The sequence below is a fragment of the Passer domesticus genome, chromosome 2, assembly GCF_036417665.1.
Source record: "Passer domesticus isolate bPasDom1 chromosome 2, bPasDom1.hap1, whole genome shotgun sequence".
Classification (NCBI taxonomy): domain Eukaryota; kingdom Metazoa; phylum Chordata; class Aves; order Passeriformes; family Passeridae; genus Passer; species Passer domesticus.
The window spans coordinates 5,431,934-5,455,847 of record NC_087475.1 but is presented as its reverse complement, the minus strand read 5'-3'; the positions used below and the strand labels follow the sequence as shown (position 1 = coordinate 5,455,847).

The window sequence follows — 23,914 nt, the reverse complement described above, 5'->3', positions numbered from 1 at the left end:
TGGGCAGCCTGAAACTTCTCAGACAAGAGACTTTAAGAGTAAAGCTTTTTAAAACAATGATGAGGAATGTAAAAAGGGGAGCCACAGAAGGAAGTTCTGACACACAGAATAGCTCAGATTGCTATTCCACCCTTAACAACTGCAAGTCTACTTTTAGAAAAGACTTTAGGACAGAATAAACTATTTCAGTCAGAAGGGACCTACAGCAACCACCCTGTCCCACTGCTGGACCCCTTCAGGGCTGACACAAGTTGAAGCACATTATCCAAATAATGTGATATTGAACACTTTCTGTTAAGCAAACACCCCTTGAACACTATCAGAGAGAGAGCAGCAGCTCTGCCTCCACCTCCCCTCCTCAGGAAGCTGCAGGGGACAGCGAGGTCCCCTCTCAGCCTCCTTTCCTCCCAATTAACCAAGCCCAAAGCCCCTTCATGTCAAGACTGTGATGTGAAGAGTTAATACCCATTACTGCCCCACCCAGCACTTCATGGAAACATGAATTCTGAGGCAAAACTTCATTCTGAAGAGGAGCAGCACTCACAGGTATCCTCAGGGCCCCAAGGAAGCTGATGGCTGATGTCCCATGCCTTCCTTCCCCAGTGGCCACGCTGCAGTTGTCACTGTCAGGGAGTAAATGCTGCATCTCTGCATCCTGCAACGTCCCCCAGCAACAGGTAACAGAGAGAACAAAGCAACAAAGTGTGCATCAAGAAATCAAACCGCTCCAAAATAGTTTTTAGAAACAAGTACCTAATTAGTCACAGAAAGCTACAGCTTTTTAAAATGTCTTGGTGTGGATAGCCAGAGTATAAAGAGAGAGCAGAGTCTATATTCAGAATATCAGGTGGTATCTGTGTGCATGCAGTCCACAATATAATCAAGTTTCTGTTCTATTGAAGAACAATTTCAAGTTGCAAAACCCCCACATAAAGAACACATTCTTAGTAGAATAAAACTGTTTCCAATCTTCCCTCACTCCATCACATAAATGTGGTCTAATTAAAGCTGACAAACCACTGAGTCCTACGACATTGTGTACAAGAAATTTCTACAAGGATACATTTCTGTATAAAACAATGTATTATCTTCTTTCTGTACAAATACTAAGCCAGTTTTTCAGGCTCTGTAACATCTTACTGACTGATCTAAGTACAGGCCACCTTTCCACATGAATTATGGACAGTGAGTGCTTTATGTTAAGCAATCACTTTTTTTTTTTTTCAAATCTGTTCCATTTGAGCATTGCAATCCCCAAAATATAAAAGCCTAGAGTTCACCAGTGTTGCCCCAGTTGTGAATTCTGAGTTCTTTCCTAGTACTAGGAAGGGTTTTATTCCAATAATTCCACTGCCTGCTGAGAACACTTGTGGAGCAAGTTACCACTGCACAGGAACAAGCCATCCCAGTGTAGCCAGGAAGGTTTATGTTATTTTTAATCCTCTACCAGACTGAAGTGAACTCCCAGAATAGAACTAGAAATTTACATCTCACAGCTGTACACAGAAAAAATAAAATCAGGTATAAATATCCCTCAGAACTTCTTTTCCAACTTGGAAAAAGGATGGGATGCAGCTATCCTCACTTTCACCTGCTTGCTGAGAGGCTTTACCAAGCTGTGCACTTTTTCTATTTATGTATTCTACACACTGTCTTCCTTCTCCTAATTCTTCAGCATCTGAACAAAGCCTCAGTGAAGAATTAAGCCTCAAATATATATTTGACTGTAGGCTAGAAAGGATATAACAGCAGGCTGTTCCATTTCCAGTGCTTATTGCAAAGATGAAAACTTGGATTAATATTTGCTAAGCTGATGGGGGAAGAAAAAACCATAAGTGCTGGAAAAATTCAATTCTGCTATTTTACATTCAGTGATTCTAAATAAATTCTGTTTTTAAATAACATCATTTAGGAGAGGTCACCAGGGAACCATCTGGACACCTGAGCCCAGACACTCAGCATAATTTTAGAAGCTGCCATGCAGCATCCAAAATTCTAGGCATGATTGTTAGATGGGATGCAGGACTTACAGGAGCCCAGTGTCTGGGCTCAGGAGATAAAGCATTAACCAGAAGACAGAAAAAAGCATCTAGGGACCTTTGACATGGCCCTGCAAACCTACGACATGGCCCAGGAGTCACTCCATCATCATAAAAAATACTTCTGCATTACTGGAGCAACTTCAAAACTTGAAGTATTTTAAAAGAACAAATTCAAACCATAAGCTATTTTTTTTTTAATCAGAGAGGAGAAAAAGAGGGAAAAAAGGGTTTAAGCAGTGAAGCTCCCCACTGATTCTAGAGGGTGTCTGAGTATCTCCTGCACAACCAGCACAGCAAACCCAGCCAGGACTGAGGCAATGCTGCTCACTCCTCAGACAAGCAGCTCTCAATCTGTTTTAGGAGAGTGGGTAAATATTGCAGCAGAGGTGACCAAAGTCCAAATAACTTATTTAAACTCATGCTGGAAACTTTTGTCAACGATTTGGGGTTTTTTATGCTGCACACAGCTAAAGGATAAATAAACCCAGCAGTTTGTGCTTGGCAGACATGACTTGCACAGCCCTGCCAGTTTGTCTCAGAGCATGATTTGGCATGTGGCACGCTCTTGATCTCTGGGGAAGGATTCATTATCCCACAATTTTGTGTCATTTTTAAGAGGCCAACCTAACACGAGCAGCAGTGGAGGCACAGAGGTATTCAGGTCACGCAGCCAAAACCACATTCTGCTTTCAGTCACTGCAGATCCTGAGTATTTGCTTCCTTTTTACAGTAATTGCAGAGGTCAATGAAAACCCAGTAAAAGCTGCCATTCCAGTGTGCTTGGAGACCAACCCACAAATGCAAAACATCTGCTGTTTGTAGAGGCTCAAAAGCTGTCTGTGAAAATCAGCTCCAAATAACTGCACCACAACCCCTGTGAAAAGGGGAAGTTGTTCAGCTTGGCTCTGACAGCAAAAATTTGTTCTTCTGTCACTGGCAGAAAATCAGGAAGCCCCAAAGAGCAACAAAGAAGGGGATTTAATGATTTTATTAGTTTCTTTTTAAACCTTGTTGAGACTCTGTATTGCAAACATACCCCAGCTGGCAGGGAGGAGAGAGAAGGGGGGATATTCCCAGGATTGCCAGCAGCTCCCCCAGGTCACTGTCTGTGCTGTCCCTCTGTCCTGCTCCCAAGGGACACCAGCCAGTGGGACAGGGGCACATTTTCCTCACCCTTGGCTAGGCAGACCCTTCACAAGGTGCAGGAGCAGATTAAAAGGAAATCTGTCTACTGATGTGCTGATTACTGTGGTTTTTTAACTTTGTCATCCTAATTTAGAATCACAGACTGGATGGGGCTGGAAAGGAATTGAAGATCATCCAATTCCAACCCCCTTCCACAATCCCAAGTTACTCCAAGCCCCATCCAACCTGGCTTTGGACACTTCCAGAGATGGGACAGCCACAGCTTCTCTGGGCCACTTGTTCCAGTGCCTCACCACCCTTTCTTCCATTTAAAATAATTTCTTCTGTAAATCCATTCTGTCTGAAGACACCTGCTGATATTCTTACATCTCCCCTTACCTCCCAGCTGGTTGTGAAATAACACTGACAAATGGCTTCTGGGCTGGACACTGTTGTTGGGCAGCACAAAACTAAAATAATTAACTCAGTACAGAGGGGGTTTAAGCTGAATTGAAGTGTTTCCTCAACAAAAATTTCGAAACTTTTTTACCAACACTGATTATTCCACCCTCTGAATGCTCATTATTATTCTATGGGCAAAGGATAAAGAGAACAGGAAGTTTCTATTTTCCTGGAAAAGTCTGAAAGAAGTTTAAAAAAAAAGTTATCCTCTCAGGATTACAATGTGCCAAGTGTACTGAATACAAACACGAAATTTCAAACGGAAATTTTCAGTTCATGTCCATCACAAGATAAAATGGTATTCTGCCCACAAAACGGACAAATCCAGAATTCATTTCCTAGTGAGAAATAGCAGCCCTTATGGTTATGAGTTTTAAGCAAGATTTTTATGAATAATTGTGTCTATTTAGAACTCTCCATCTCCACATATAATCTTGTTAAGTACAGACAGCTTTTGAAAGGAAAAGGGAGAGAAATGAGACTGCGAGGATGGGACACAATATACATAATTTAAATATCTCAAGTGGGCTGCCTTTAAAGTATTTTGCAGTGCATTATTTTTGATGGGACTGTGTCAAGATCACGAAATAAAAAAGACCAATTGAGCTAGCACTGCCATCTCACACAGCTCAGTTTGCATTATTTATGGCAGCTAATGCTTCCTTCCCTGCTCTGAAGTTACATTTGTGTGTGAAGATGGAAGCAGATTTCAGCCTCATAAAAAGAGCAGCAATCTTTACAAACAGTAAATGTTTCACGTGAGCCTCAAGAAGCCTTCTATGCTATTTTACAGCAATATTTTCTATTTTACCTGAGGTTTGCCATTTTCCTTAGAATTTAAGGTTGGCATCTGGATTCTGCAGCGAGAGGCGCCGTTGAGGAAGGATTTAGAGCTCTAAAAAGGAAAAACAAATTTAAAAAAAAAGTCAGAAAAAATAGAGTTTAAGTGGTTACATTAGTGTCAATCATCTCTCTGGAACAAGTTTTTGTGCATTGTAACAAACACAACCCCAACTGAAGCATCTTTGATGCCTGTGTGCTTTGAGATTTTCAGGTGCTTCCACAGACCTATGGCAACAGACATAAAATGCACTCACAAATTGATCTGAAGGGTTATTTCACACTGGTTTTGTACAGAAGGAGCTGAATTCAGAGCACAGTCATGCCCCTCTAAACATCTTTAGCTGCTTTTTCCTCTACTGAACTTTACTGACATTGCAAACAGTTTTTGCTCTTAAGCAGATGATTCCAGCAGCAGCTCCAGAAGTTGATTTGTTTCATGAAAACCTTGATTTTTCACTTTCCTAATCCCTTTAAGAGAAAAGTTCATCCCTTTAGCTTACATTCTGTAACACTAAATTCTTTTAGCCCATAAACTCTTGTGTTCTTGTGGACAGGAGTATTGATGAGGAGTCTGACCACTCCAGCAAGTTCCAGAAGAAAAAATGAGACAAAAAGCTACATTTTAGGCACCAGATTGACTTGCTTTTAATCCTTACTAATTATCAAGACATTCCTGTATCAGTTCACACCAAAATTCACTGGAAAACACCACTGGAATTCAGTGCATTCACTGGAAAACACCATTCTGAGATCTTTAGTCTAAAAAGATTTACCAGGGACATTCAGATTTTTCTGCTGAATTAAATATACAGCTCCAAAGCAGGTTTGCAGTCAGGTATGGACAACCTATTGCTAAGTCCAAAAGAAGCACTGTGTATTCCTCAGGGATGAGATGCTGAAGTGTCTAATCACACACTGGATACCACAATGAAAAAAAACAAAACAAACCAAGATAGAACAATAAAAACCCTTACAAACTCTGCCCCAAATAAGCCCCTTCTCAAGCTCACCACCACAAATAAAAAAAGAATGCAAATCCTCACTGAACAATCCAGCTCAAATCAATCACTGGGCAATTCTTCCCCCCGCCAAAAAAATCAGGAGTATGTATTTCAGTGTTTTAGACACAAACTGCCCTTCATCAATCAAATCCTTCTAAAAAGAAAAAATAGTTCTGAGGATAAACTGTGGTATTTCTGCAGCTCAGATCAGACTGAGGCACAAGCAGCTTTGGACATGCATTCTTTAAAGTCAACCAACAACACTTGAGCCCCCAGGGTCTGATAAAACAGATTTTTAAGTTTTATCTTAAGAAAATCTGGCTCTTGTCAAACATGTGATTTACAAGAATCCACGGGGAAGAAAATCCATCACCTAGAGACATGTCATCTACATTTTTAATCAGCAGCTCAGCAGAGGAAAAATGAATGACTTTTCATTTGACTGTCAAAAAGTAAGATTTACTACAGTAAGGAGAAAACGTCTAGGGAAAAGGACTAGACTGAGAGGCTGCACATTTAATACTCAGGCTTCTTCCTCCTTTCCAGGAGATAAAAATTGCAGCCTGGTAATTTTTAAATGCACAAGCACTTTGCAACAGGAGTTTAAGGGAGGGAAGTTTTCTGGGAAAGTGGAGACAAAGGAAGTTCTTAGAGTACAAAGAGAAGTTTGTATGAACATGCTGTAACTATGGGGGGGAAAAAGGCACAGGGAGAAAAGATGAGAAGCAATAAAACCAGTTCTAAATCACATTTCCCAAAGGGGAAATAAAAAAGTTAAATCTCCTCTTTAAGTTTCATAAAGGAAGTGCAGCAATTCTGAATAACACCCACTGACTTCTCACTTGCATTTGTCATAGGTACAGCCCTTCAGAAAGTCAAGATTAAGCCTCCAACGCCAGCATTTAGAAGCACTTTATTGTCCTCAAGTATTTATTTGGAAACAAATTTCAGATGGGTAAATCAGAGCCAAGATGAATTCAGGCAAATGAAGCACAGCCCAGGAAACCAGAGAATGAAGAGAAAGAACCACACGCTCAAGGCTCTGTGCCTGGCTCTCCATCTGTGGTTTTGGACAGCTCAATGAAATCAGATTACTCACCACTACAAACTCTGGGGAAATATTGGGCTCACGACCATGCTGCAAATAAACATTAGATCAAATTCATCCAAGACTGACATCACACAGAGAGGACTGTGATCTCTCAATCTCAATATAAACCCTTCCCTCATGCTGAGCATTTATTTTAGTGCTGCTTAAATTTAACTGGCCTCTTTCTTCCACAAGGAGATTTAGTTTTTAGGGAAGAGCTGCCTGCACCCACCCAGGACATCTGGCCAAAATTACCTGCCACAGCTTTAGGAGAAAAGAAAGTGTGTATGTTTATTGCCTCAGAAAAAAAGGATTTCTAACTATTTGCAAAAGCACAAAAGGTTGTTCAGGTTGAACAGAATGACTGACCAAAACAAAACAAAAAAAAAGACAGCAAGTATTTTGCAGCTGCCAAATTCTGTCCCTTGTACAACACAGATAAAATATTTTCCCCTATTTTACTACATCAACCTCCCTTCAATTAGCACTCATTTTTCTTTACAGTCAGAAGCTGTCATCACCACATCTACATCTGGACATCTTGAACTCCTACCTGATTAATTTCCTTAATTTCTAAGGCCACCTGTCTGTGGTGAACAGAAGCTGTGAGCCCCCTTCACAAGGGTTTAGAATCCTTGCAGACCTTCACTCAGGAGTGAAGCATTTGGGCAGTTCCAATTAAATAAAGCTCCACAGGACAAAGCAAACCTCAATCTGAGGAGGGTCCAAGGCAAGTGGGGCAGCCCTGTGATAAACTCCTCCCAGAATTCCAGATGTGACACGGGAATAGGGAAGGAAGAAGTGATGCCTTTTGCTCTGCAGGGTGAGGTTTCCAGGGAAACAGGAGGTCAAATGCATCCCACACAGTGAGAGTGAGCCTGGGGCAGTGACCCTGCTGCTGCTCCAGTGAAGGCTGAGTCAAATGCTCCTCCTTTTCTGAAACTGGGGAAATTTGCTCCTAAAATACTAAATTTTTTGTTAAAAGTATCATGATAAGTAGATACTCCATGTCAGAATTTTCCACGCTAGCTCACTGAGCAACATACTGTGCAGAGCTCTTTAGTTATGCTTTCCTTGAAACAAATATTTATTTCCATAAGGCTTAACAGGATATTCTGTAAAAATGATGCTCTGAACTATATAAAAGCTGAGGAAAATGGGACTCTTAACAGCAGGCAATGAGAGTCACTGAAAATACTCCCACACTTGACAGAAGTTACTTCTAAGAAATGAAAGAAATTTAAAAAAAGGAAAAATACAGAGCATAGTGTGAGCCCACCTTGTCTCACAGGAATAAAATAAGAATAGGAGCTCCACAGACAATCAAAAGCATTCAGAAGCTTAATCAAAAGTGCTTCATATGAAGATAAAAAGCAATTAACTGGAAAAGAAGAGAGAACACAGACTAGAAAAGTTGCCTTCAGATCCTATTCAAAAGCATTTAAAATTTAAAACTCCATTGATCTAAAAGCATTAGGTGGTAAAAAAAGAGCAATAAACTCTGTAAAATCTACCTGTGAGACTGGCAAAAAAAATGCATGGTTTACATGACTCCACATGTACAGACAATTTCCACGTGGGATTCCCTTGGGACTTTCACCAACAACCCTGACTGCCCTCAGAGATGGGAAACCTCTGCCAATCCCCTCTACTACTCCAAAAAAATACCTGGAAATGTGGCAGACCTGATTGCCCAAGGGTTCCTGGGAGCCTGGAGCAAGAACTGCTCCAGATTTTGGCTGCAGCAGAGACAAACACAGGGCAGAGTCTCAGGGAACATGAAACAAGATCAACCTGTGAGCACAATCCTGAGCAAAACTGGGCCAGGAATGTCATTTCTGTCACGAGAAGTTAAACACAGCTGGCCTTCCTAATGCTCTCTGTGTTGCTTTTCCTTGCTTTTTACTTTTCTCCAATTCCATTTGGATTGCTTTCCTCCTCTTGGGTTCATGAGGCAGGAAAGAAATCACACAGCAGCTTGGGACTTCCTAGGGAAATCTTTCCACCTCTGACACAACATTCTAAAATACTTAATAAGTAAATAATATTTATTACTTATTTACCTACTAGAATACTAAATACTTAAACAAAACACCCTACAAGGATGCTCAGGAAGACTGAAGAAAAGTAAGAAAACTCAAGAAAAGAAAAAAAAAGAGATGAACAGTTTTTACATGGTTTACTGTACGATCAACTGCTCCAAAACAAATTAATTCACCTCTTGATTCATTTACTTTGAGAGAAAATAAGCTCCTGGTTTACCAGTGAAGCACAGCAGACCAATCATTGCCTCAAGCACAGCATCAGTTACAACAGCCTGGCACAAAGAGCCACACACACAATGTGATTCACAGAACCATCTCAATAAATGTGTCTATTAGGAGGCAGAAATCAAAAAAGAAAATGCATTTACTTACACTGGACGGCGTGCAGGAGCAACTGACATCTTTAGGATCTGAAATGAAATACCACACATAGCTAACAGTGAAAACAAGCCTAAGAAACCTCTTAAAATACTTTTAAATAGTCAAACTTACTGACAATTAACTGACAGCAGTGATAAAAAGTGCTACTCTGGCAGTTCAGCTGGCTACAGAATTCTGGTTATATCTGCCAAAATTCACTTCCTGAGACAGGACAGTTACAGTAAAACAAGCATTCACATCTCTGAGTCTGCACAGGGACAGGATGGGGCATTCCTCTTCAATTTCTAGTTTAAAGTGCCAAAAGCTGCTCCCTCAGCTGCCTGCTGGAACTGATGGCACAGAGGATGAGGATGGTGGGGGCTGACTGGCAGCACAGAACATGCACTGCAGCCAGGGGGGACCTTCTGCCAAGGGACTCTGAAAGCATTTACCAGCACAGGGGGCTGGTGACAGGACACTGGGCTCAGTTCTGAAGTGTCACTCTGCCAGGGGAGCTGGGGAGGGGTCTGGGGCACAAACCAGATGAGGAACAGCTGAGGGGGCTCAGCTGGAAAAAAGGGGGCTCAGGGGTGTTTTGTTTCTCTTTGGAATTCCCTGCCAGGAGGGGACAGCCAGGGGGGTCAGGCTCTGCTCCCAGGGAACAGGGTCAGGAGCAGAGGGAACAGCCTCAGGCTGGGCCAGGGTGGACAGCAGCAGGAATTTCCCCATGGAAAGGGTTGTTAAATACTGTCAGGGGCTGCCCAGGGAGGTTTGGAGTCCCTACCCCTGGAGGTGCCCTGGGCTGGGCTCAGGGTGGGCATCAAAGCTGGACTGGGTGACCTTGGAGGGCTTTTCCAACCTCAGTGATCCTGACTGGAGAAGCTCTCTGAAGGCACACAGGCTCTTCCCCACAATGTTCTGGGCAGAAGCTCTCCAAGCAGGGGCACAGCTGGACCCTGCCTGGCTGTGTCCCAGGGAAGCACTCACGTTCAATAAGGAACAGGAAGCAAACAACCCCCATGACAGCCACGATGACCCCAGGCACCACAAAGGAGAGGCCCCAGCACGTGGACACCCAGTAAGCAGCAATCAAGGATCCCAAGATATTCCCCACTGAAGTGTGTGAATTCCAGACTCCCATGATCAGACCTCTCCTGCATTAAAAAAAAAAAAAACAAACAAAACACACAAACATTAATGATAAGCACTAATCTCTTGAAAAAAGTCTATCAGAATAGCTGTGCAGCTGTGAGGTCAGTGAAATGTATCTCATGGCTCTTTAGCTGATCATTTATTCATGCTACAATCTCCATCTGGCAATTTCAAGGCACCTAAATATTACCAGAACTGTTGTAAATACTCTGTGCATGACAGAATTTATCCTGCACTTACTGGCATTTAAAAACACCACTAGGGCTTGCATATTTCTGGATAGTTTCTTTGATTAAAACTGATGTTGCGTAGCATGTGGACACCAAGTCTGATGCTTTTGGGGATAAAAATCCTCCTGCAAACACATTACACTGATAATCTGATGCTGGCAGGACATGTCAGACTTGCCATGAAGAAGAAAGCAAACTGTAGAGGATATGTGGAGCAAATTCAGTATTTTCTGATCCCATTCTGGACTTGCTGGGCTCTGGTAGAAGATGACACCTGCACCAGCTTAGATAAGCAACATCAGGTTCCTGTCTGCCTGGAAATCCCAGATTAGAGCTGCTGCCCACCAGCTCCATCTGAGCTAAGGTAAAGCACAAAAATCCCACTCAAGTCATGACAAAAAGGATTTTTTCCCCTTTTAAGTCATGGGAAAACTGCCTTGCCCTCAGCAGGATTTTACCTGGAGCAGCCTAACTTGAACAAACAGAATCTTTTCCATGACCTGAAGACAAAATCGAAGAGTTCTGCTCATGCTTCATGGAATTAGAGCAGAGTGAAAACAAGGACCAGGTCACTGACATTTCAACCAGAGCCCTACTCACCAGCCCACTGTGTGGCATCCTAAAAGTAAAGGATGCTGCTTTTGCACAAAGCAAAGCCTGAATAAATGTATTTATTTTGCACAGACTCCCCAGTCCTGTTCAGTATTATATGATAGTCACCATTCTCTGCATTTCCTAATGGAAAATTAGTTTGAGGCTACATCTTTTTAACTATCCTGTGGTTTATATAAAAATCAAATACTGAATTTCAGTACATCCTTCTCTGGAGCTGATTAACAACAATGCTCCATATATACAAAGGATGGTACCTCAGCAGCATTATTATATGCTACATGCATCAACAATTATCAGAGCCAGTGGGTTTGGCAAGCAGCTCTTGCAAAATTTATGGAAAATGTCTGCATGGTGTGACAAAATAAACCTCATGAGTGATCACTGTGCAGAATTAAGATAAAAAAACAAAACAAAAACCAAACTATGCTGATGATATAAAGACTGTGATCAAGTTAAATCAGTTGCCCTATGTATTTTGACTTGTAAATTAAATTTTCAAGTTTATGTAAATGCGTTAGAAAAAAGGACATTATACAAGGGTATTTTTTACAGTTATGCCCTGACAACTGTTTTGCAACACAAATGAAAACACAGTAAATTTCACACTAAAATGGCATAATAACAGCCTTTACTAAGAGTAGTTTTAGACTGCTTATATTTACAAGAACTATTCTAACACAATTCTGAAAGAATTCATCTGAAAAAGAGCTACCTCAGAACACTGTTTTGACACGAGGAAGACAGTTCCAAACCCATATATAATTTAAGCAGCATAACAAAGGAAGCTCCTCTCAAAATTCTAACCAAAAAAAAAAACCACAGAAGCCTAAGAAAGATATTTAAATAGATACTGTAATATCACAGGCAGAATGTAATGATCTGTACTTCCAAAGCTGTGGATTTTTGTATCATTTACCTTCCTTTTCCAAACCAGTTGCCAATGCATGTCACGACACTTGGCCAGCCAGTGGTTTGCACCAACCCATTGGCAATCTGAAAGTGTGTAAAAAAATAATAAATAAACATTTCCTGTCATAAACCAGGTTCCTACACAATTCCTTCTGAGTGCTGCACTGGGAAAAGGAAGTCTACACAAATGCATTGAATTTAGAAATTTAGTGGGGTGTTTTGAAAGCATTTCTCTTCCCCCCCAAGAATAAAGAAGTTACAAAGTTTTGCAAAGACTCTTCCATCTCTATAATTAGTTTATGATTTAAATCACACAATACTGTAATTCAGTCACATATTTACCAAAAATCACACTGATCTGAGCTGAAAAGAGAAGTGAATTCCCCACAGTCAAGCAGCAGCATAACACTTATCTCAACTTGAGCATATGGCAAAGCATGTTTGCAATCAAATAAAGCAGAAAAAAAACAACTTTAGGGGAGACTGGATAACTTTAAAATGCTTCACAGACATCTGTAAATAAACTGAGAGGAGGAATTTAATTTAATATATTCAGGGTGAAGTAAGAACTATTTCAGTCTCCACATTACACAGAACATTAACTCATCTCAACTCCTAAAAAGCTCCCTGTCTACAACTGCACCATGACACAAACATCACAATACAAAACCTCACGTGCACAACGAGCATTTGAACATGCAACAAAACCCAGCCCCAATCCACCCAACAAAAACCAACCCCAATCCACCCAACAAAAACCAACCCCAATCCACCCAACAAAAAGCAATAGGGCTGGTGGTGTGAGACCCCCCTGGAGTTACAGGGCTCACTGACCACATCCCACAGGGCAGAGACAGTCAGCTCAACCCTAAAGGTGGCATTTCCTATCCTGGAAAACCCCTGATGCCTGAGGGCTGGGGCAGTGACAGATTAGTTGGTGACAAGGTGACAGAAGTGCTGTGCCAGGTTAGAATCTCTCCCTGGCACCTTGCTCACTGCCATGCAGATGTGCCAGAGGTGAGGGTGCTACTGCAACAACACAGAAAGCAGCAGTGCAAGGTGCAGACCTGCTCAAAATGGCCCCAGTGCCAATCCTACTCTGGTTCTGACCTAAATTCCATTTTTGCCAATGGTAAAAATTCTTGTGACACCTGATCAGAGCTCTGAAAAATCTCCCACAGTGAACCTGGTTACATAAACTGCCTGCTCCCAGGCACACCAGTGTGGGAGACTGCTCATCATTAGCAGTGTAAATGGAATTTTCCTGCAGAGAAAGCCAGGAGGTGTCACTCAGGTCTTGGCAGACTGACAGAAGCAAACACGCTTGTTTCAAAACTCACCCCTATTTAAGCTTGCAAAGATTTGACTGCTGATTTGACACAGAGTGAAACACATTAATTTGCTTTCCAAGATTTCTTCCACTAAAAAACACCCCACCATTTTTCAAAAATAAAGCCTGGGGGTACCCACTCTATCACTTCTGCCTGTCATCAACAAGATATTCCAGCATTCACATCCTCCCACCCAACCATCACTGTGTGCAAGTGAAAAAACCCCCAGCATTACCCTAAACAGCACCATGGGAGGAACTCTGTCTAAACTCACACTGTGCCTACCTGGGCCATGATGTAAAACCACAGATTATGCACATTATAGAAATAACCCAATCCAAACATTGCAGTGAAGAGGCCACTGGCCAGCATCCCCCCTGTGAGGTAGTAGCGGATGGGCAGCCGCTCTCCGATGAGTCCGCTTGGAATTGGGGAGGAAACAGAGAGAAAAGCCATCATTAAAAATGAGATCACACCCCAAAAGCCTTCACAAATGAAGAAAATGTTGTGCTGTTTAGCTCTGGTTGAGGACAAATTCTATAGGTAACTGCTGCTTGCCTTCATAGCAGCAGAAGAGCAATTTTTAGCACTTGACAGGGGAAAAAATCCCCAACAAAAGATCATTAATTGCTAAGCTGTGACAACTACACAAGCATCTTTCAAGGAGATACTCATCTGGAGCATATTCAAAGTCATTTACTTACAGAGTCATTTCCAAATTATGTGTCTCCAGCCACTGAAAGTGAGACTTGTATCCCTTGCTAACAATTCAAGTCATGAAGGTTCTGGCTTTAGTCAATTAAAAGAAGCATCTCCAAACAGCAGCTAAGACTGCACACTTTAGGATGGGTTTGGTATTATTTTTAGGAGGTGTCTGCTCCCTTTCTTTGACCAAAGAAAGCCAGGACAATCATTTTAACCCAATCAGTGCAATTTTGACACTGACTGGAGACTGATTGACTGATTGATTTACATTCTAGATGAAAAAAAGACAGGCTAGACTTCAACCTGGAAAATATTCCTGCACAAGGCAGTCAAGATTGGTGCAGCTAAAAAGCTTTCAGTGTATCAGAGACTGATACCACTGGGGCTCAGAATCATGCTGGCTAAAACCCCCAGCAATCAATTTCTCACCCTCCATCAGAACCTCTGCAGCAGGAAAGCACAGTATCACAGAAGTCACACAACCTCATAAATAAACAGCAAAGAGAGTGGGGCTTTACCTTAAATACATCCCAACTGCATATGCACACAAAAATGAGTAATCCAGCGCTCCCAGTAGCTGCTTGTAGTTGCTCTTATCTAAAAATAATTTGCAAAACAAATTGTCACTTTAAATGTACTAATTACTTCCCAACCATTTTTACATATAAGCAGAAAAATGTCAGTGAATGTGCACTGACATTCAATTTCCAATAGGCACATTTAGACTTCAGCAAACATTTTGCCAATGTTTTATTTAACAAAAAAAATATGCTTCTGCCTCCAAAATACCAGGAAAATATTGGCAGGCTCATGCTAAACTCTACCTCATTTAAAACAGCATTTTGGAAGAGAAGAAATATCAGTTATTAGCAAGGTGCCCTTTTCTTAAAAGGCCTTAGGCAAAAGAAAATCCAAAATCCAATTGAACAGACTTGATTAAAAGTGGTAAGATGAGTTTCAAAAACACGAGCTCCTCACAGTAAAAATGTCTATAAAAAACCCAAACCACAATCATAGAGGTTTTTAAACAATCAGTTCAATATTTTTTAAAATAGTAAGTTATTTAAAATATTAAGTTATTTTTTAAATATGGGTAAAGCTTTTTGTATTTCATTTTCCAGCCATTCACAAAGAACAGAGAAGTTTTGCTCAAAAAAACCTCACAGCTCTGCCCTGCAGAGCAAACAACCATAATCACACCTAAATGGGAACTGCAGACAGGGCAGAGGCAGCAAAGGGGCTCCACCCTGCTGGAAACACCAAGTCAGCTCTCAAGGGACCCCAGCTCACACCCAGACAGTTTGTGCATTTATTTGCAATAAATTGCCACAATTGCTATTGGCTTTGAGCACAAAGTCACAGATATTAAAGCAAATTCCTTCCTCCAGTGTTTTTCTGGTAAAACTCCCAGCTTTGCCAGAAAAATACCTGAAGGAACAAGCCTGGAATGCCATTCCAAAGGGACAGCTTGGCAATAATGTCCATGGAAAAAGGACATTTGGGCTGAGAAGCCTCCATTTTAAAAAGTCAGTCAATATTTCAGACAAACAAACTCAATTCCCCCTTGGTCAGGGGACAAGAAACACTCCCCAGGTTTAAGTGCATCCCACCTGGGGGATTGAATTTTTCCAGTAGACCCTGCAGCAGGAGTTAATACACTGGATTTTGTCCACAGAAACCCCAGAGCTCCAATCTTTAATTATCTTTGAAGAGAGCAGGACTTTTTTTTAAAATTACTAATTAAAGACTAATTAGAATGTATGGCTACACAGACTGGGGTGGACTGGCACATTGACAGAATGGACTAATCTGTTTCACTGATGTTTCTGGTGCCAATAAAAGTGTCAAGGAATGATTCAAAGTCTCATTTAAAGTCAAATACGATTAAATTAAAATTTAATTGTCCAATAGGCAAATATTTTTTTTTCTATTCAAGTCAAAAGCCAGGTTCATAAACTATCCAGTGAGTTGTCAAGTCTCTCTTGAAATAAAGTCTCCCCTTTTTCTTCATTAAAATGGAGAGAAATATATTCCTTCAGGCAGATAAGGACTCTGCAAAGTTCCAATTTAGATAAGCACCAAGTAATTTCATTTAAAAGATTGCTTGAATTAAACAAGCAGGAAATAATAATGATTGATTTTATTCTTCACCCTTTTTTCCTAAGCAGACATGCTAAAGACAAAACCCATTTTCTGACTGAAAACTGATCTACTGAAACCATCTCTTAGATATAAGAAGTAAAATAATATCCCTTATTTAAGTGACTTTAGCAAAAAATCCTGAGGTAAATCACAACTTCACTTTCTGTGGAAAAATCAGTGAGGACATGGAAAACAAAACACTCTTTCCATGCACATCACTCACATGTGAAGAAATAGCTAAAATATATAATAATTAATAATCTAATTATGAATGTCAGCTCATTATTAGCAAAGATACAGAACCAAAAAAGCCAAGCCTTACCAAATGGCTCCCATCCACACTGAGAGGCATTAAATGGCTTTTTGACAGGCTGGATCTGGGCAGCATATTCCTTGTAGGAGTCAATTTCAACTTGACTTGCACAATGTTTATGCAGCTCTCCCTGAAACAGAAAGGACATTTGAAAATAGAAAATTCACTTCTAAACTGGAATTGATAACTCTCCTACAGCAAGAATTTTAACAATTCTAGATTTGTATGTACCTGTGTCAAACCTACCAAAATCAGAAAAATTGTTGGCCCTTATTAATTGCTTGGTATTTTGCAGGGGGAAGCCACCATTACATGGTTAGAAAAAAAAATCTACAGTAAACTGGTGTTTCTGACAGTGAAAATCCTTGAAATTCTGCAGTAACATCAAGTACTTTGCCCACTGCTACTCCTCAGTTTTATGCAATGCAGTACTGGGGGATTTGGTTTGTGTTTAGCAAGTTATGAACACTGAAGATTAAAGTAACAAACCCAGAATTAGAGAATTTGTGTCATCAGCTTGACTGGGAACAGCCACAAGGGTACAGAAAATGATGACCATGATGCTCAACAGTACTGGGAACACTCTTGTAAATGCCAGTGGAATGTTCAGCTCATCAGTTTGAGCAACTTCTCTCAACCATAAGAATGCAAACCTCTCAAATATCTCTAATTAGATTCATTCACATGAGTTAAGTGCAGGCACAGCTGCTTCCAGCCCAAAACCCAGACTTACATGCAATATTCTAGGTGTGGTTTCACTAAAGTTTATCAAGCAAATATCACTGTGTGCCAGCTGTATCAGTCTTTCATCTTGAAGGCATTTCAGGTTAAAGGTTAACCCTGCCTTTCACAAGAGGAAACACTGAAAAAGACAACAACATCCTTGTCTGGCAGGAGCAGGAGGATGTTTGAACAAGGACACCTCTTACCTTCACTATACTGATGGGTTTCCTTGAGAGATGGAAGCTGGCATACAGCAGGAAGGTGAGAGAGAAAATGAAAGCTCTATACCTACGATAGAAAAGAAAAAAAATTGAAAATTATTATATTTAGATTTTCTTTTAGCACCAAGTCACACAAAACCATTACACAAGTCATTGATAATATTGGAATAGAGGAAGACAAATTTTTTGAGTTCTCCAGCAGCCTGAAGAACCACCCTGCCAGTTATGCTGCTCTGATGTGGCCTTGGGAGGGAGGCTGGTGGCACATGGGGACAGGCAGGACAATGTGGCAGTGCCCTGAGCCCACAGAGCTGACCTGCCTGGGCTGCAACCCTCCTTTGGGGGCTGGTAAATATCAGCTCAACATTATAAAACTTGAGCTCAAAATTATTAAACATCAGCTCAACACACAGAGTCAGATTCCACACCTCCCCGTCTCGTTGGCTCTGGTGGTATTGCTAGGACATAAGTGATGGCTCTCTAAATTGTCAGTTTGGAAAATTCCTCCTTTTCTTACTGCTTTTAGGATTTGTTTTTGCCTTCCTCTAAGAAGAGAAATCAGTCATTTCCAGAGATGGACAATGGGACTGACACTGGAGCACACAAACAGAATTGAGCAGCTTTGGGATTGGGAAGGAATTCTCCTTTGTGCCTCTCTGGGATCCTGGGTCTTTCTCTACAGTTCAGGTGAATTAAAATGGCATCTTAATTTCACTGTCACTGCAAGCATTAAACAAAAATAATAATTTGATCTATTCTATTCTCTGTCTGTGGTTTCAGTTGTTTAAGGAGAGCATTTTGTGGATTTGTGCTTTTAGAAGTACCCAAAGTGTCTCCTGGCTCCTTCTAGCCTTGATCTTAAAATTAACATCTGTAAATATAAGCATATCTGTGCATACAAATATCTGACTATCACACAGCCTACCACAGTTCCAAATTTTTAATTAACCCTTTCCAATAATTTTTTGCCTTATGAACTTCTACATAACCAGGGTCTTGTTTTATAATTCTGGCATATTCACAGAAAAAGAGTCATCCCACAAGCAGAGTTATTCACCCTCATGACTGAAAACATCCTCACAAGGGATAAAACTGCAATTACTTTGTTCCTGCTGCTCAACTAGTGAAAATGTCATGAAATGACTCAGATGGAAAGTGCTTTTTCTTTCATTTGTTATTTTTTTGTTATTCACACACAATTGACTCAGTATTCTATCTCAGGAACCACATGAACTGATGCCATAAAACCTCCAGGATTAGTTTTCCTAATGCAAGGAGGATTTGATATTTGCTTGGTTTTGCTGGGGGGCCTTGGTAGTTTTTGTTTTATTTTTTTTAATATTGCAGTAGCAAAAACTAAAACCAGAATTGAACAAGTCTGTATTGCACATCAAATTATTGGGGAGAAAAGACATTTCTGGCTAAGAAAAGAAAACTAATTCTTGAGCACTCCTCCCACCTAGGATCTTGAAAATGCAATTTATTCTTTCAAATACATACCTTGCACAGAAAAGGCTAAAAAGCTTTATTCTCTAGCATGCTTGACTAGTAAGGGTTTGTCTGGGTTTCCCAGCAAAGAATTTCACTTTTTATAGGTCAGCAATATTTATTTATCATACAACTGACTGTATGTTCTTCCTGGATGTATTAAACAATGAAAAAGCAAAAATTTCTGAGCAAGGCAACAGATACAAACTCACAGTGTCCTCAGCAAGGATCACCACACCACGTCCAGACTTACCACTGATCTCGTGAGAATGAAGTGATGAAACGGATCCCAGGAGGAAGCTGAGCCATCTACACTACAGCTGCCACCAGACTTCAGGTGACACAATTCCGGACGTGTGGCAGGGTTATTTTTTCTTCTGGAAGTGTAACAAAGATCCCCCAAAGCCTGTGGGTTCCACAAATGTGGAGTATCTGCTGCTGGGATGATCTCCTTCCAGTTTTTGGGTTTTTTTTTTCCTTCTACCTTCAGTCACAACGTGGCAAATTCCTCACTCTGCCTTTGTTTACTGCTGATGTTCAAATAAGAGAAGCTGGTAAGTAAACAGTCTGGTCGAGTTATTGGGATATTTTCTAATCATAACATTTGAAACAGCAATTATCCATTTCAGAGGCAAGTAATTAACATCACTAAACTTCACATAAAAAATGCAGTGGAGAATTTTAAGCCTATATGAATTGCAACCTTCTCTGATTTTTATAATTTATTTTGAGAGCTCAGCATGGTGCAAAGCAGCAGAGACACAAAGGAAAGATGCACTCAGAACTTGATCCAAAGCCAGCTTATATCAGAACACTCAGCTTTTGTCTCAGAATGACTACGAACAGGCAACTCCCCAGCTCACAAAGATCTGTTTGAGCGCACCAGGAACATTTATGAGCTTGCAATTTGCTCAAAAACGGCTGCAGTGTTTCCAGCCTGGAATGACAGACTCCTCCAGCTTGAGAGTGGGTGCTGCTAAACAGTGCTGCCAGCAAGGCTTGACCAGCACTCCCCTTCCATTTCCCTGACTCAGTACCAGCACAAAGCTCCACATCATCAGAAAGCCTTGAAAAAGGAAAAAAACAAGTTTTTTCACCACTTTGAGTCCCCTACACCAGCAAAAGGCAGAAGGCAGGAGCACGTGTGTCCTCGGAATACAGAGGAAAGCGAGACTGTGGCGGTTTGGTTTAAACTCTCACAAAGTTCTTCCTCTTGTTCCAATGTGGGCTGAAGCTCCTTGACAATAAAAACCCCCAGATTTTATTCCAGGTGCTGCAGCAGGAACTGGCTGCACTGTTACCTGGCAGCTGCTGAGCCAGGTGGCCAAAGGAGCTGTAGGCAAAAGGCGTGACTGCAACTCACAAATGCAAACCCAGCAGGATGCCAGGGACACTCCAGGGTCTGCAACGACCCCACCACCCTCCTGGCAGCCCTCTTTAATGCCAGCACCAGCCACTGCCATGCTCCTGATGGGAAGCTGGCAGGATTCAGGATGGGCTCTCATGGTAAACAACGGGACGTGAGTGAAAGCATGACAGCACAACTGCCAAACCCACGGCTGGTGTTGACCTGGGAATTTTAGGGGCTGCCACAGGGCAGGTGAAGGTGTGAGACTCTCTCCTCTGATCTTCACTGTCCCATCTTACTACAGAAATCAAAGCTGCTCCTCCTCGGCCAGGTAAGTGACAACAAACAGGATCTGCCAGGTCCAAGCTGGCAACTTGAAAGCTTCACCACCTACCCAGGCTGTCTCCCCAGGAAGAGAGGAACACTACCCCCTCTTCACAAAACTGAGTATCCCACCCAAAGATCAAGGCTCTGCTCCTTGATGCTGACACATTTTTGTCATACCTCTACTTTTTCTACAGTGCCCTGGTTCAGGCTGCCACCTTCCTACCCTAGAAGTGAATTGACTTGCTAATCTCGTTTGGCACGTTCCACCCCCTCCCTGGCCCTGAATCAGACTGTGCAATTAATCAAAGCCCATAATCATTCCCGCCCAACACAGGTTTCCAATCTCCTCTCTGAGGTTGCTGAGGTTAGAGAAAGTGCAACCCTACCCCCTCCTCCCCTCTCCCAACTCCAGATAAAGATCCCTGCCTCCCTTGTGTCAGACCTTGCCATCCTACAGCCATGGTTCAGGTGCCTGATCCATCAGGAATCCTGCCCTGAAATACAGCTGATGCCATAGGGAATATTAACTCATTCCGTGGCCATAAAACTGCCACAGAGAATAAATGCAAAGCAGCAGGGACACAAAGACAAGGACTAAAAACTGGGATTGCCCCTTACAGCCACAGCTGGCTAGGTAGGTCAGATTTCAAAATTCCAATTTCAAAACAACTATTTCTCATCAGTAGTCTGTGTTTGGCTGAAATGAGATGCAGATAGCTCCAAGTGGGAGAAAAAAGGTAAGGAGAAAAAGGGGTTGGCACAAGCAGATCACAGCAGGAGTGAATTTTTCCTCCAGCAGTAACAGATTCATTTCAGGGTGATACCAAACCCAATTTCTCCTCTCTCACAGTCCTCTCCAAACACCAAAGTTATTTCACCAACCACACCAAGTGAGAAATACCTAGTGGGGAAAAAACCTGAGAAGCCAGCAAAGAACAAACACCTGAGGTCAAACACTTCCTTAAACAGTTCTATTAAATATAATAGGACAGGGCAATCATCATTACAGCAAAGCAATTGTTTAGCAGGTTACTGTTTACCAGCTCTAGTGCAAGCAGGAAGAGACTTCACACGTCTTACAGAAGGTTTCAGGGCTCAGTGGTCACGCCAGGTCGCACATCTGTGCACCTGCTGCACAGATTGTTCTCACACCCCCTCCCAGCAGGGTATCCTCAGGATAAATCCCATCCCAAGGATCCCAGTCATTCCCAGCAAAGGTGACTGGACTATCAGCAGCACAGAGAGAACTGCAGCCTAACTCTGTTTGCCAGGCGTTGATTTCATTTTATGTACTGCAAGCAGCAACACCTCAATTCTCATTTACAGCTCAATAACTTTTTTCAGTCTCCACATATTTCTAAGTTCCTCTGACATTCATGTGCATTTCAATAAACATAAATATCCTCCAGATGATGCCTTTAAATTTTCATATTTTCCAGATTCTGTACTGCATTAGCATAGAACTCTGAACTTCATATAAAGTGTTAGCAAGTGTTTTGAGACAAAAAAAAATTCTTTTCCAGCCCAAGAATCATTGCAGCTTCAGATCCAAAAAGTGTAAACAATAGCAAACTGAGGAGAGCAATCTGGAAGGATGGGACTTCATAACCTGAAGCTGTAATTGGACAATTAACCCCAATATGGAAATGGAACAAAATGGAACAAAACTTATAAAAGTCTCAAAACTCATGACCCAGGGTCCATCTTGGGTGTAGCCCTGGCCAGGCTCTTGTACTGCCCAAGGTGTATCCTGTGAAGGCCTTTTTAATAAATCCCTGCTTTATTCCTTTAACACTGTCTAGCCTCTCTTCTAGGTAGCCTCTCAAGGCATCACACATAAACAAAGAAATTTCTGGCAATAAAATTTGTGATAGCAGGTTGTAAATTTCCCCTTTTACTGGCGATTAAAACAGATTTAAAAAAACAGGCTATACTTCAGAAATCACAATAACAGGCTACAACAGATAACCAGTAGTTCATCAATACAATTTTTTATATTTCAGTTTCACTGATGAAGCCCAAGGACAATGTCCCATTCAATCACTCTAATTTGTTCTGTGTTCTTTCATTTTCAGCAGCTATTTCTGCCGGCAGCGAAACCAACCCTCCACTTCCTCCCTGCCGTACAACAACGCGCAAAACCACATCCCCGTATTTACTTTAAAACCGTATTTACCTTTGAAACCTGGTGCTGCCCCTTCGCTGCAGTGGCCGAAGCATACCTTCCTCCCTGTTCCAGGAAAGCAGGCACCGGGGAGCGGCTTTTTCCCCCTGCAAACACGGCACACCCGGGATCAGCAGAGGCAGAGCTGGGATGAATTCCGTGTCTGCAGACACCAAACCCTCCCCGGGGCTGGGATGAACTCCGTGTCTGCAGACACCAAACCCTCCCCGGGGCTGGGATGAATTCCGTGTCTGCAGACACCAAACCCTCCCCGGGGTGTCCTTAAGGGCTCACACCGCCTTCGCACACGCGCGCGTCAAATGCAAATTGTGCTTAATACCCGGCAGCTCTGCACCTGAGGCAGAACCTGCCAAATCCATCGCTCCGGCGCCTTAAATAGCCGCGTTCCTTCTATGTAACACAGAGGGAAAGGGTTCACCGTGCTCGGCCACAGCGGAGCACGGACCAGGGCGGCTCCGGCCACCCCAAAGGTCAAGGGCAGCCGAGCCGAGCCGGGGAAGGACAGGCACCGCCTTCCCCCGGGACCACGGGCAGGGCAGGGCCGGGCTCAGTCTCGGGTCCCCCCGCAGCCCCAACCTGCGGTGCCACCCCCGAGACCGAGCAGCGCCTCCCCGTCCAGCAGGATGGGGGCTCCGGGGAAAAATACACGGCAGAAAAGGAGACAAAAGGCGGCGGAGCGCCGGTGCTCAGCAGGGTGACAGAACGCCCGAACCCGCGGCCCGGCCCGGCCGCCGCTCCCGAGCGGCCCCGCGGCCCAGGAGCCGCCCCCGCTCCGCCCCCGCCGCGGGCTCGGCAGGTGCGCGGCCGCCCGCACAGCCTACCCCGGGCTGCTGCTGCTGCTCCCGCCGCCGCCGCTGCCTCCTTCTCCCTTCTCGTCTCGCTGCCAGCCTGCCGAGCCGAGCGGGCCGGGCGCGGCCGCGGATCGCCGCCCGCCGCCGGAGCTGCGCGGCGGGACCCGGCGGCCTCGGCCCCTCCCGCCGCGGAGGAGGAGCCTGCGGAGCGAGCCCTCGGCTGTGGGAAGAGCCGTGCCCGCAGGTCGGGGAGGTGATCCGGCTGCTCTGCTCGGAGCCAGTGAGGCACCTCCGGGGTGCTGTGTCCAGCTCTGGGCTCCTCAGGACAAGAGAGATGGGGAGCTCCTGCAGCGGGTCTAGCGGAGGCCGTGAAGATAAAGTGACTGGAGCATCTCTGTGATGAGGAAAGGCTGTGGGAATTGGGGCTGTTGATGAAGGGACTGGAGCATCTCTGAGATGAGGAAAG

At 42.9% G+C, this 23,914-nt stretch overlaps 1 protein-coding gene across 5 annotated transcripts in view; it reads right to left on the bottom strand.

Annotated features, from left to right (window-relative positions):
• The window catches only part of SLC37A1 (solute carrier family 37 member 1), a 35,715-nt gene extending 12,098 nt beyond the window's left edge, over window positions 1–23,617 (bottom strand). Inside the window, exons 1-12 of one of the 5 annotated variants that reach the window (XM_064406715.1) lie at window positions 23,479–23,617; window positions 22,649–22,743; window positions 19,051–19,327; window positions 17,295–17,376; window positions 16,375–16,495; window positions 14,429–14,507; window positions 13,491–13,626; window positions 11,882–11,958; window positions 9,956–10,122; window positions 8,981–9,018; window positions 4,441–4,524; window positions 545–655 (exon numbers count right to left, since the gene is read on the bottom strand). In XM_064406715.1, the coding sequence (XP_064262785.1) occupies window positions 545–655; window positions 4,441–4,524; window positions 8,981–9,018; window positions 9,956–10,122; window positions 11,882–11,958; window positions 13,491–13,626; window positions 14,429–14,507; window positions 16,375–16,495; window positions 17,295–17,376; window positions 19,051–19,106 (951 nt within the window). In that variant the 5' untranslated portion in view covers window positions 19,107–19,327; window positions 22,649–22,743; window positions 23,479–23,617. Of the gene's footprint in view, window positions 1–544; window positions 656–4,440; window positions 4,525–8,980; window positions 9,019–9,955; window positions 10,123–11,881; window positions 11,959–13,490; window positions 13,627–14,428; window positions 14,508–16,374; window positions 16,496–17,294; window positions 17,377–19,050; window positions 19,328–22,648; window positions 22,898–22,976; window positions 23,111–23,478 lie in introns of those variants that run through there. The other 4 variants (XM_064406726.1, XM_064406720.1, XM_064406711.1 and 1 more) reach the window with 4 other exon arrangements.
• Window positions 23,618–23,914: the final 297 nt, after the last annotated feature.